General features: G+C 46.0%; 1 protein-coding gene across 2 annotated transcripts in view; it reads left to right on the top strand.

Moving 5' to 3' along the window:
- Window positions 1-12,833, top strand: part of AFF4 (ALF transcription elongation factor 4) — an 862,537-nt gene that overhangs the window by 813,382 nt on the left and 36,322 nt on the right. For both annotated transcript variants that reach the window (XM_085618067.1, XM_085618066.1), the window contains one exon: window positions 9,471-9,691. In XM_085618067.1, coding sequence (XP_085474193.1) covers window positions 9,471-9,691 — 221 coding nt within the window. The remainder of the gene's footprint in view (window positions 1-9,470; window positions 9,692-12,833) is intronic.

Here is a 12,833-nt window from a genome sequence, read left to right as displayed (position 1 = left end):
TCTGCCACCCCAGTTCAGACATGGCCATATGCAAATCAGTCTGACCCTGTGCCTCATGGGAACAGTCCAGCCCGAACTGCCAAGCCATGCCTTCCCTGGACCGGAAACAAGCTTCCTAGGACCGGTTTCTGGCATTTCAGCCGTCTTCAGCCAGGCTTGCTTGAATCGCCATAAGTTGGCAGGGTATGCTCAGACGTGAGTCCCTTGCTCACTTTGCCACTGGATTCAAGCAAGCCTGGCTGAAGACGGCTGAAATGCCAGAAACCGGTCCTAGGAAGCTTGTTTCCGGTCCAGGGAAGGCATGGCTTGGCAGTTCGGGCTGGACTGTTCCCATGAGGCACAGGGTCAGACTGATTTGCATATGGCCATGTCTGAACTGGGGTGGCAGAGTGGGCTAAAGAACGGTGATGGATCAAACCCAGATCTGTTGACTGGGTGTGAGTGTTTGATTGGTTCTGATGCTCCGTCCATCACCACCCCCTTTTATACCGCTTTTTTCGCCATAAGTTGGCAGGGTATGCTCAGACGTGAGTCCCTTGCTCACTTTGCCACTGGATTCAAGCAAACCTGGCTGAAGACGGCTGAAATGCCAGAAACCTGTCCTAGGAAGCTTGTTTCCGGTCCAGGGAAGGCATGGCTTGGCAGATCGGGCTGGACTGTTCCCATGAGGCACAGGGTCAGACTGATTTGCATATGGCCATGTCTGAACTGGGGTGGCAGAGTGGGCTACAGAACGGTGATGGATCAAACCCAGATCTGTTGACTGGGTGTGAGTGTTTGATTGGTTCTGATGCTCCGTCCATCACCACCCCCTTTTATACAGCAGTGACAAACAAAGGCTGCAAGCTCGGGGATGAAGATTCTTCAAGTGCGACCACCAGTTTGAGAGGTAAGTTGGGAAGCGTAGGTTAGGTAGGCACCCAGGAGCTGGGCACAGGGGGCAGCAGGGCGCCGGGTGCAGGGGTGTCTTTTCGTATCGGGAAATCTTACTCTCAGCTGATCGCGGTTGGAGGGGTCCCTGGTTCTGAGGCTGCAGGCATAGTCAGGAGCGTCGAGGTCTGTCCTTGGGTGCTGGATTTGGAGTCACAGTCGCCGGGGAGATGTCCTCGTGGTCTTTGTCCACTCCGGCACAGGCTAGGCTTGGCGGGTGTAGAGAGTGCAGGATTCGCGGTTCCTGGTTGGCACCAGGGGCTTGTTACTTGCTTTGAGCAGTACCACTGCTCATGGGAGTCCGTCTTTTTAGAGTCACATGGCAGTCAGGTCCTCCGGTGTTGTTGAGGTCCTCCGGTGTTTTTGAGGTTGCTGACCACTGGAGATGCTGGGTTTTCAGCAGGAGCAGGTTCGAGGGTCGACAGGCCTGTAGGGCTTGGGCGAAGTCAGTTAGTGTCTTCCTCTTGTTAGCAGCTGCACGGCAGGTGGTCTTGTTTCTTATTCTTCTTGCTTGTTTCGGGATCTGAGGAAGGAAGATTCAGGGTGCCCCTAAATACTAAATTTAGGGGAGTTACGGGTAGGTAAAGGGCAGGGACCAATGGGTCCCTTCCCTGGAGTGGGTACACCCCCTATCCTGCCACTCTCCTGTGGGAGGGGGGCAGTAGCCTAGTCCTGATTGGGCAGAGCCCGGACATGTGCTTCACCTCGCCTCCCCCACCTGAGGGGTGGGGTTGGCAGAGGCTGGCACACCCACTTTCTTCCCTTGGGGTTTCCCGCCAGTCTTCCTGCCAGAGTGGGGGTTAGAACTGGTGGGGGCCAGTTGCTGAGTACAGCAAGTGGCCTGGAGAAGCTCACAAAGGCGTCATACCTTTGAAGCTTCCCCTGTCCATCCTGGAGGAGGAGACCTAGTACCTTGCCCAGGATGTGCATTGTTGCAGGCCCAGGAGAGCGGATGGCTTTCTACCCAGGGGTCCAGCAACATGTCTGCTGTGTGGCAGCCTAGGCAGCCCCTCAGACAGGACGTGGATTGTAGGTTAGGTTCAGGGGACAACTCTAAGTTGCCCTCTGTCGTGCATCTAACATTAAATCCCACACTGGCATCAGTGCGGGTTTAATGTGCTGAGAAGTTTGATAACCAAACTCTTCTGTCTTCAGTGTAGCCATCATGGTGCTGTGGAGTTTGTGTTGACGGCCTCCCAGCACCATATACTCTTAATGGCAGCACTGCACTTACAATGCCCAGGAATGGACCTGGGTACTGTAGGGGTACAGGGCTCATGCACCTGTACCCACACCACTGGCATAGTGCACCCAGTTAGAGGGGTGACTGAGGTATGTCAGGGCAGTGTGTTTGTGGGCATGGCACACAGGGATGTGTGCCATGTTGTCTGTTTTGTTCTGCACCAAGACACTCAGCCTACAAAGGCTGTGTGTGTGCGTGCGTGTCAGGGTACAGGGCCTCTAAGGGTGGCACAATAAGTGCTGGAGCCCTTAGAGGCCTTCTCTGGTCACAGGGCCCTGGGTACCTAGGGTACCATTCATCAGGGGCTGACATGTGGCCAGAGATGCCAATTGGGTTTTGGCTGTTAGGCAGTTTTAGGGAAGAAACACATGCCCTGGCCACCTGATTGGCAGGAGCCCTGGGCACACCAAGTCAAAGAGCATCAGTAGTCTGGAAACAACAAAAAAAGAAAAAAAAGGGGGGGGGGAGGTTTGCTGCAACAGAAACCCACTTTCTCACACAAATGCATCATAGTAAAGTGGTTCTAAGGCCTAATCCAAAATTTCTAACCAAGGTAGTTTCTACCTTCCACCTTAATCAGTCTGTTGAACTCTGTTTTTTCCCTCAACCAACCTCGGTGTCAGAATGTGCTCTTCACATACTAGACATCAAGAGAGTGTTACTGTACTACATAGAAAGAAGTAAACCCTTTAGAAAGACTAAACAACTCTTTGTATCTTTCTCCCCAACTCAAAAGAGCAATCCCATTTAAAAAAACAGGAACTGCAAGATGGATTGTCAAGTGCATACAAATATGCTATTTCAAAGCTAAACACCAGCTAACCATTCCCCCTGGAGCTCATTCCACATGCAAATTAGGAACTTCTATGGCATTCATAGGCAACATTCCCCTAGATGACATCTGCAAAGCAGCAACTTGGTCTACACCACACACATTCACTAAACACTATTGTGTAGATGTGCAAGCAATGCAACAAGCTAGTGTTGGCCAGGCTGTATTGAGAACACTTTTTCAGATCACTGCAACGGATACAGGTTGCCACCGATAAGGCGAGAAACTACTATATAGTCTATGCTACAGTATACAGTCTACATCTCGCATGCCTCGAACGGAAAATGCTACTTACCAGTATGCATCTGTTCTTGGCATGTTGAGCTGTAGAGTTGTATACGCCCACCTACCTCCCCGGATACCTATATCCATTGCAGTATTATCCTTCTTAGATACATTACACATGGACATCCTTGTTTACTTTTCTACTAACTCCATCATTACCCTTCATGGCGAAAAACAATCTGGGGATGGAGTCGATGCCCATGCACACTGTCACCATAAGGAGGAGTCCCCTATCTCGTGACTAACAAAGACTTCTTCGACAAAAACAAACTGCAAACATCCAAGCCCAACACCAGATTGCGATCTATGCTACAGTATACAACTCTACATGCCAATAACAGATGCATTCTGGTAAGTAGCATTTTCCTTTCACTTCCCTGTCTTGCCTGCCCACCGGTGCTACCTGTGGTTCACAGTTGGCATCGAGCATTTTCAGTTTACTGTGCTCCTCTTTGGCCTTACCAGTGCCCTTCGGGTGTTCACGAAAGTGATGGCGGTGGTCACAGCTCATCTGCGCAGATCGGGGGTTTGTCGCCCCCTATCTCAAGACTGGTTGTTGAAGGCGGGCTTGCACCAGGCAGTCATCTCCCATCTCCAGACTACGGCTGACCTCCAGCATTTGCTGGGGTTCTCCATCAACATGCCGAAGTCACACCTGATCCCCGGTTCTGGACACGGCGCAGTTTCGGGTCTATCCTCCCGAGCAGCGAGTCTGGAACATTCAACCTGTGATTCTTATCTTTCAGCCCTTGTCCTGGGTTTCGGTCAGGATGACCTTGAGGCTGCTGGACCTCATGGCCTCCTGCATCCTGCTGAGCAATCATGCCAGATGGCATATGCGGGCTTTGGAATGGGATTTGAAGTTCCAGTGGGCGCAGCATCAGGGGAAACCTGTCCGACTGTGTCCAGATCTCGGAGGGCACTGCATGACAATTGCAGTGGTGGCTCACGAACCAGCATTGGGTCAGTGGCAGATCTCTCTCCCATCCTCAACCAGAGCACACAGTGGTGACGAATGCGTCCCTCCTGGGATGGGGCGGCCACATGGGAGAGGCGGAGATCAGAGGCCTCTGGTCTCCGGCGGAGTCCTGGCTCCATATCAACCCTCTGGAGCTCCGGGCGAGCCGACTTGCACTGGAGACATTCCTTCCCTGTCTCAAGGGTAGAGTAGGGAAGGAAAAAACAAATCTTCCCCCAAATACTTCAAAATATTGGTGATACATCCAGGATAGATATAAAGTTGTCCCACAGACTTAGAATTAAAAAAATATTTTTTATTTATTTATCAAAAATTAAATATTCAAATACAAGTAATATTTGGGAAAATAACTTCAGAGATGCATGAAAACAATTGTATACATATGAAATAATGACAAATTGTTCAAGACGAGGAAGAGCCCACTAAACATAATAATCAAAAGCATGACATGGTATTACAAAAACAAATACACATCAGACAGCCAGACACAACAAATTCAGACACTGGACAAAAAAGAGAAACACCACGTTAAGAATTAACGATCCAAAAATACATTGTTTCTGAGTTTGAGGTAATACATGAATCAGTAGAACAAAACGCCAAAGCGCGTTTCGGAACACTTAAGTACATAGAAAGGTTCCTTATTCAGGGCATAGTATTGTTACATTCAAAAGTATCAAGCCATCATTGTGTCATGTCGAGACCACCGGATATGTGGTACAAGGGGCTCAATAATAAAAAGGCATAATAAGTTTCCGATAATAAAGGTTCGACGGTAGGATGAAAATCCTGCCAGGACGTCAAGAGGGCCCCAGGATAAGTAACTCGATAGCCATCATTTAAATACAATCGGGAGTGAATCACAGGAAGCCGGATAATGCAGAAGCATCAACAGGTCCAGACCGGACGCAGGGATAAAACAAGATGAAGTAGTATCTTCAAGATGTAAGACAGAATATCGGTGTATGTAGTTTATTAGATGGAATGAGACGCGGGTCCTGGACATACAGTGCCTCGCTCAAGCAGTCCCACAATGAGGGGTCCAAAATAAGGTCCGCTGTCCATACCGTCGCGTGGATCGGCACCCGTGCCAGAACACAGTGATCAAGGGGAGAGTAGTGCAAGTGTTCACAGACAACACCACTGCCATGTGGTACTGCAACAAGCAAGGCGGTGTGGGGTCGTGAACCCTATGTCAGGAGGCTCTGTGTCTCTGGACATGGCTGGAACATCAAGGTATTTCCTTGGTGGTTCAACACTTGGCGGGTTCTTTGAACGCCAGGGCGGACGAACTCAGCCGCAGGTGCATGATGGCTCACGAATGGCGTCTTCTCTCGGAGGTGGCGCAAGGTCTCTTTCAACAGTGGTGAGAGCCTTGGTTAGATCTATTCGCCACAGAAGAGAACGTGCAATGTCAGCAGTTCTGCGCGTTGGAATTTCCAAGGCGGCACTCGCTTGGCAACACTTTGTCACAAGTGAAGTTGCTGTCTATTGTATGCCTTTCCGCCTATACCACTTCTACCCAGAGTGCTAAAGAAGATCAAGCGTGACCTGGGCCAAGTCATTCTTGTGGCTCCGGACTGGGCTCGATGAGTTTGGTATCCCGAGCTACTCAGTATGAGCGTGGATCCCCCAATCCGACTGCCTCTTCGGGAGGATCTTCTGTCGCAGCAGCAGGGAACTGTCCTCCACCCGAACCTGTCCAGCCTCCACCTCCTTGCGTGTAGATTGAGCGGTGACAGTTGATTTCATTTGACTTGCCTCCTGAAGTCTGTGATGTCATTCTGGCAGCCAGGCGTCCATCCACTAAATCAGTATATGCCTGCAGGTGGAACACATTTGTGGCATGGTGCACAGCGAGGGTGGCGGATCCCCTTTCTGCCCCTCTTTCAGAAGTCCTTTTGTTCCTTCTTTCTTTAGCCCGGCTGGGCTCAGCTCTGGGTACTATTAAGGGCTATCTTTCTGCAATTTCAGCCTTTCTCAGCCTACCTGATCAGCCCTCTCTTTTCAAGTCCCCTGTTGTAAATAGATTACTCATAGTCATTACTCACCTTTTCCCTCCTATTCCGTTTGTGATGCCACAGTGGGACTTAAATCTGGTTCTTACTTACTTTGATGTGCGCTGCTTCACAACTGTCCGTTTACTGACTTTAAAGACTGCTTTCCTGGTTGCCATCACCTCCGCTAGGCGCGTGAGTGAGCTCCAGGCTCTTTCCTGTAAACCTCCTTTTCTATCTGTTCATCCAGACATGGTTGTGCTCCGCACTTGTCCTTCCTTCTTGCCAAAGGTTGTTACTGCCTTCCGCATTGGGCAAACTATCACCCTACCCACTTTCTTTCCGCCTCCGCACCCTTCCAGAGGGGAAGAGAGGCTCCACCGTCTGGACCCAAAATGTGCGCTCTCATTTTACCTCAGTCGCACACGACAGTTCCGGGTGGATGACCAGCTCTTTGTTGGCTACGTAGGCACCAAGAAAGGCCAAGCTGTACACAAGAGGACTATCTCCCGCTGGGTCGTCTTGTGTATAAAAGCCTGTTATTCTCTGGCTAAAAAGGAACCTCAGGTGGGGCTGCGCGCCCATTCTACCAGGGCGACAGCAGCTATTACTGCATTGGGACGTGGCGTCCACCTGCAAGACATCTGTCAGGCAGTCACGTGGGCCTCGCTGCACACTTTTTTACTAAGCACTATTGCGTTGACAGCCAAGTCCGGAGAGCCGGCTTCTTTGGCTGTTCTGTTCTCCGTGACTTTATGGTGTGATCTTGGTTCACAGACCCACCACCGGGGTTGGTATTGCTGTGGTATCTAGTCTAAGGTAAGTAATCTATCACTAACGTCTTTCAGATGCACAAGTTACTTACCTTCGGTAACGATATATCTGTAAGAGACATTAGTTAGTGATGGATTCCTTACCGCCCCACCCATCCTCCCCGTTCTGCGAACTGATTTCTAGGGTTAAGGTCATCCCTTTCAGGGCCCTAGTTGCAATGCACCAGTGGTCAGTATCTTGCATGGCTCTGCATTCCTGGTGCGGAAAGTCGTGTATAGAACGGACGTCAGCCCACGAGGGCGGCGTCTAAGTAACTGCTGCGACGTCATCCCGGCGATCACAATGCCTACAACGGACGTGGAGATGCACGACGCCACCCTCCGACGCGCAGGGGTACTGCTGACAAAAACTTTCCGGATCCAGTCTGACCCCTGGGGGTAATTCTAAGGTAAGGACTCGATCACTAACTAATGTCTCTTATCGTTACTGAAGGTAAGTAACTTGTGCATCAAGGTCTGTTATTCTTTGGCTAAAAAGGAACCTCCAGTACGACAGCGCAGCCACTACTGCTTTGGGACACGGAGTTCCCTTACTTGATATTGGTCAGGCAGCCATGTGGGCATCCTTGCACACGTTCACCAAGCATTCCTTCCTGGATGGCCAAGTCCGGGAAGACAGCTTTTTCGGCCGTTCTATTCTCCAGGTCTTCCTGGTGTGAACTTAGTTCGCAGACCCACCTCCGGAGTTGGCATTGCTGGGGTATCTATTCTAAGGTAAGGAATCCATAACTACTGTCTTTCAGATGAACAAGTTACTTACCTTCGGTAAACATGCATCTGTAAGAGACACATGTAGTTATAGATTCCTTACCGCCCCACCTATCCTCCCTGTTCTGCAAACTGACTTCTAGGGATAGGGACTCCCTTCCAGGGCCCCAGTTTGTGCAGGAGTGGTCAGTGTCTTGCATAGCTCTGCACTTCTGGCGTGGAAAGTAGTGTCAGAACTGACGTCGGCGCGCAGGGGCGGCATCCAAGGAGTCACCGCGACGTCATCCCGGCGACCATGACGCCAACGACTGACGCAGAGTCGACAGACTCCACCTTCTGACACACAGGGGTACTGCTAAGAAAATAATTTGCCGTATCCAGTCTGATGCCTGGGGTAATTCTAAGGTAAGGAATCTATCACTAATGTCTCTTACAGATACACCATTACCGAAGGTAAGTAACTTGTTCATCACTGACTAATCGAAGTGTTGGACTAAGCTGATCTGCATTTCAATGCTGATCTACATTTCAATGATGATTGCAGATCTTTAATACTGCAAAAGTGCAACACATATTTAGGTACTTTTCAGAATGGTCAGAAAAAAAAACGATGCAAACAATGTGAAGAATAGTGGCTAAGATGGGTGTCAGCAAAATTTACTGAGCTATGGGATTTTTTTTCAATTTTTGTAATGTATATTTTATCATTGTTACTAAATTATGTACAAAAATACTTAGTGTATTTCTTTGCTTCATCTTTCAAATTGATCAATTGTATGAATCTTTTATTTATTATTTATTTTCGCTGTAGTCTCCCTGTTATAAAAATACATATTGAAAATAAAGGACAATAGGGTATGGGCGATAATGCCAGTTGATACACTGGACTGGGCGATCTGTCAATTCATCTTAAACCACCTATGACACTGCTATTGCTGTAGCGCCATAACAGTGTTACTGATGCAGGAAATGAAATGTGAGATCCATCATGCTTGCTGCCTGTCACTTGTTTGAGCAAAGTAGTAATTGAATCTCGGGAAAAGATTACATGAATTTTTCACCACATTGCACTTGTAGAATGCAGTACACTGCACCCGCAATTAGCGTCCAAGCTCTCTAAATTAATCACAGGTAAAAACCTGACTCAAGTAATTGTTTTATTGGTGTACTGTTAACAAGATCTATCATGTTGCTAACGCAAGGTGGATGGTTTTTTACCCAGCAGTGGTTGACCAATAACATTGATTGAAGCTTGCTTGACAGTTTGGTTTGTAAAAAAAGAAAATTCTCAGATTGCATACAGATTTATATGGCTTATTGTTACGCTCAGTATTGCTGAAATTGGGAAAATGTCCATTATTTGTAAAGCGTGAACAATTACCCGAGGGTGTCAAGGCGCTGGGGGCCGTCGGAAGATTAAGTGAGCTATTGCCCAGAGTCACATGGTCCTGGGCTGTTCTGGTGCCCGGGCTTGAACTGTGAGCCCCGGGTTCCTGAGTCAGTCGCCCTTGCCGCTGTGCCACACCTCTTCCGTGAAAGACCCTTAATACAAGAAACACTATTATTTTGCTAATGATTTCTTAAGTATAGAGGTTTCTATTTAAAAAATAAGAATTCTATTTTTGCATGTGTCACAATTAAGATTTCTTTTTCTCTTGAACAGTAAGCCTGTCAGTATGCCTTCCCCGGTCTCGCCAAAGCTATCACCAGGCAATACCGGAAATTACTCCTCTGTGCCCACCAACCCCTCTGGGACCAGTTCTTCTGTAACTATTCCATATAGAATTCACCAGATGGCAGCCAGCTATGTTCAGGTCACATCAAACTTCCTCTTTGCCACTGAAATTTGGGACCAAGCTGAGCAGCTTTCAAAGGAACAAAAAGGTGAGCCTCCGCAAAATGTGTAAAAGACATATTTGCATATACTTCCCTGGTAATACTGTTTTCTCAGGCATCACGGTTGCATACGTTTAGGCTTCCTGTGTGTTTAATATACAAAGCCTATCATGAGCAAAAAAGCATCTTTAATCTAGAACTATATAGTGACATTCTAGTGCATCAGTAACCCTGCTTTTGGAGATTGTTAATGAGCATTTGTAGCACAGTGTTATGTGCATGACACTGTTTGTCATTTTCAATTTCAGACTTTTTGTTACTTTGTAATTCCTATATTAGTCCTTGTAATAGGCAGGATACATTGTTCAGGCAGACGTTTCACCTTTGGAGATACTCTTTGTAATGACTTAACTTTCAGACCAACCTACTTACGTCCATGTTGAAGATCAGAAGCACACTTGATCACATTAGGAACAGTGTTGATGTGGTCTTACGGGTCAAGCCAGTGACAAAACCATTTCCCTTTTTTGTTGCCTTTCTTCAGATGTTTAATAGAGCCACAGTGGTTTTTAAATTTACAGGGTTTCAGCATTTCCCATTTTTCACTTGTGCTTTCACATTTGTTTACTCCTGCTATAGTAATTTTCTTTTACAGAAAATAGAAGTTGGCCCTTAAGTAAACTTATAAAATGACTATAAGCAATAATGTGTGTGTGTGTGTGTGTGTGTGTGTGTGTGTATGTATGTATTTGAACATTACGTTTAGTCTTGAGGCAGTCAGCGGTTACTGGGCAGTACCTTGTATGGGCACTGACACTTGCAACTGGTGTCCAAGGGCCACCATATTATTGCACTTCACCTTGGTTACCAGGTTTCTCCTCGGTGCACTTGACTGTCTCTTGAAGTAGCAGGGTGAGATGTGAAAGCTAAATGTATAAATTAGTATGGCTTAGAAATTCACTTATTCTCACAAGTAAATAATGCTCCGTAAAATCGGTGTCCTCGCGGGGCTTCCTATTTTTTAAAGGAAAGTCTAATCAAAAATACATTGCACACAGGAAACCACAGAAGGTGTTAGCATTCTAAGTTCCAAAATCCAAATTCAAACGTTCATTTTTCTTCTAGGCTCCAGGTGTTCTATTTTCTCGTACTTTGGTTCTAAGCCCAATGTTAACCTACAGGGCTTCACATTATTTGACTTGTTTTCTTTTTTGTTTAGGAATACTCCCTCGCCTTTAGTCATTTTTCCCTTAGGAATTATCTTCTGCCAGGATTCAGGGTTGGGCAAGTGTGTGGGAGTGCAGAAAAATAATCTGATGTAGGAATTCTGCATTCAAATCTAGCATTACTCTAACCTTGTGTTACACTCTTGACAGCTCAGTGAGCTGAAGCTGCTAAGGGTCTTGTTAGACTAGCAGAAATACAAGATGCGTTTCAAAACGTCTCTTGTCCTAATAAAGCCTTACAGCCCAATAGCAAGGACATCTCCCCAGTGGCGTTCATGCTGTTGTCACCTAAGTTCTGGTAATTAAGTCTGTGGTGACTAGGGGTCCACTTGCCAGTGTGTGCTTAGTCATACATTGCAAAATGTTTGGAGTCTTTCAAGAAGCTTAGGGACTAGTATTATGTAATATTTGATCAGTCAGACAAATATAACAATAAGCAAGCACCCACTGAGTCCAAAAGTTACTTAAAACCCTATATCCCTGTATTTGTGGAACTACCAGTCATGATCAGGATTTTCTGGTATCAAGGACACTCACAATGGTTACCGGCTTAAGTGCCTACTTGATGCGTTCTTTGGGGACCCTCTCCCCAGAGCCACAGGGGTAGGATTCCTAGCCGCCCGTACTCAGTGAATGTATCAATACGAATTTGATATTCAATTGGACTGCAACCCATACAAAGCCTGCTGAGCAGTATTGCACAGGAAATGTTTCTGATATCGATCAGTTCCACAAGATTGGTTGTGGGACACAGTGAAACACCAAACCCTCTTTCGTTATTGAATAACAAACTCAAAATAGCACTAAGAAACAAAAGAGGAACCTTTAAATTGTTATTTTAAAATCAATGTCTAGTGCGTACAGTATTAATGGGAACCACATAGAATGTAAAAAGAAATGCACTGATGAATGTCATGGTCAGAGAGAACAGCAAGAACATTTCTAACATGGTTAAAGAGTTCCTTACATCCTCATACCCTAAATCTATTTGTAGACGTTATGCTAAATTTTAGCAAAAGCAGTAAATAACAAACCTGTGTTTTGAGTTACTTAAAATGGATCGCACAACATACCTGTTTGTGCTAGAAATATAGCATTTCAGCTGTCTGTACCACAGCGTTCTCCTGTAAATAACAAAGTATTAAGCTGAATCCCACATTTCAGCAGTGCTCTAGACTGGAGCTGGATAGTGCTGCAAATGAGCATTACTGGCCTGATAGTCCTACCACGAAGTCCGTCCAACTTATGATCAGATACCTGGGTTTTGTTTACTATCTGATCACAATCCTATTTTTAGATTTAAAAAACAAAGTTCCACCTGCAGATACTAATATACAAACAAGGATAAATTATATCACAATAAATGAGTCTTCTCGATTCACATATGGATTATATTTAAGGCTTCTGTTTTTCAGTTCTTACTGATCTTGGGCAGGTAAATGTAGAAAGAAAACCATGTGTTTCCTGTTTGTATTTATTTTTAAAAGCGGAAAAATACTGAAAATTGTGCTTTTTTAGACTCTCCATTGTCTTTAGTGAATTCCAGCCAACAGCTGGGCAGTTAAGCAGCACGGAGAGTTAAAAAATGTGATGAGATTTCCTTAAAAAAAGACATAGGTTAACATATATTTGTAGTATAACACTAATATGTACCTGTGAGAGTAGTGTTGTGTTACACATGGCTGCTTAATTTGCTAGAATGTGACGGGCATCCATGTATGAGTGCACGTTCAAGATTTTAAATGTAGAAATATACCATTTTACAGTTCCAGTTATTCTCAAATCACAGATTAATTATGGACAAATGCAATTAAGATGGCCAAAAAATAAATATGGATATATGCAGACGGAAATGTTAATTTGTTTTTAAAAAAAACATGCAAATCGGGAGCCCTAATTATATTTGACTTACGATTAAAAAAAATTCAGCTACCACAGTGTGTGTCCATGATATTATGACCATG

The sequence above is a fragment of the Triturus cristatus genome, chromosome 7 (genome assembly GCF_964204655.1).
Source record: "Triturus cristatus chromosome 7, aTriCri1.1, whole genome shotgun sequence".
NCBI lineage: Eukaryota > Metazoa > Chordata > Amphibia > Caudata > Salamandridae > Triturus > Triturus cristatus.
This window is presented reverse-complemented; position numbering and strand designations above follow the sequence as displayed.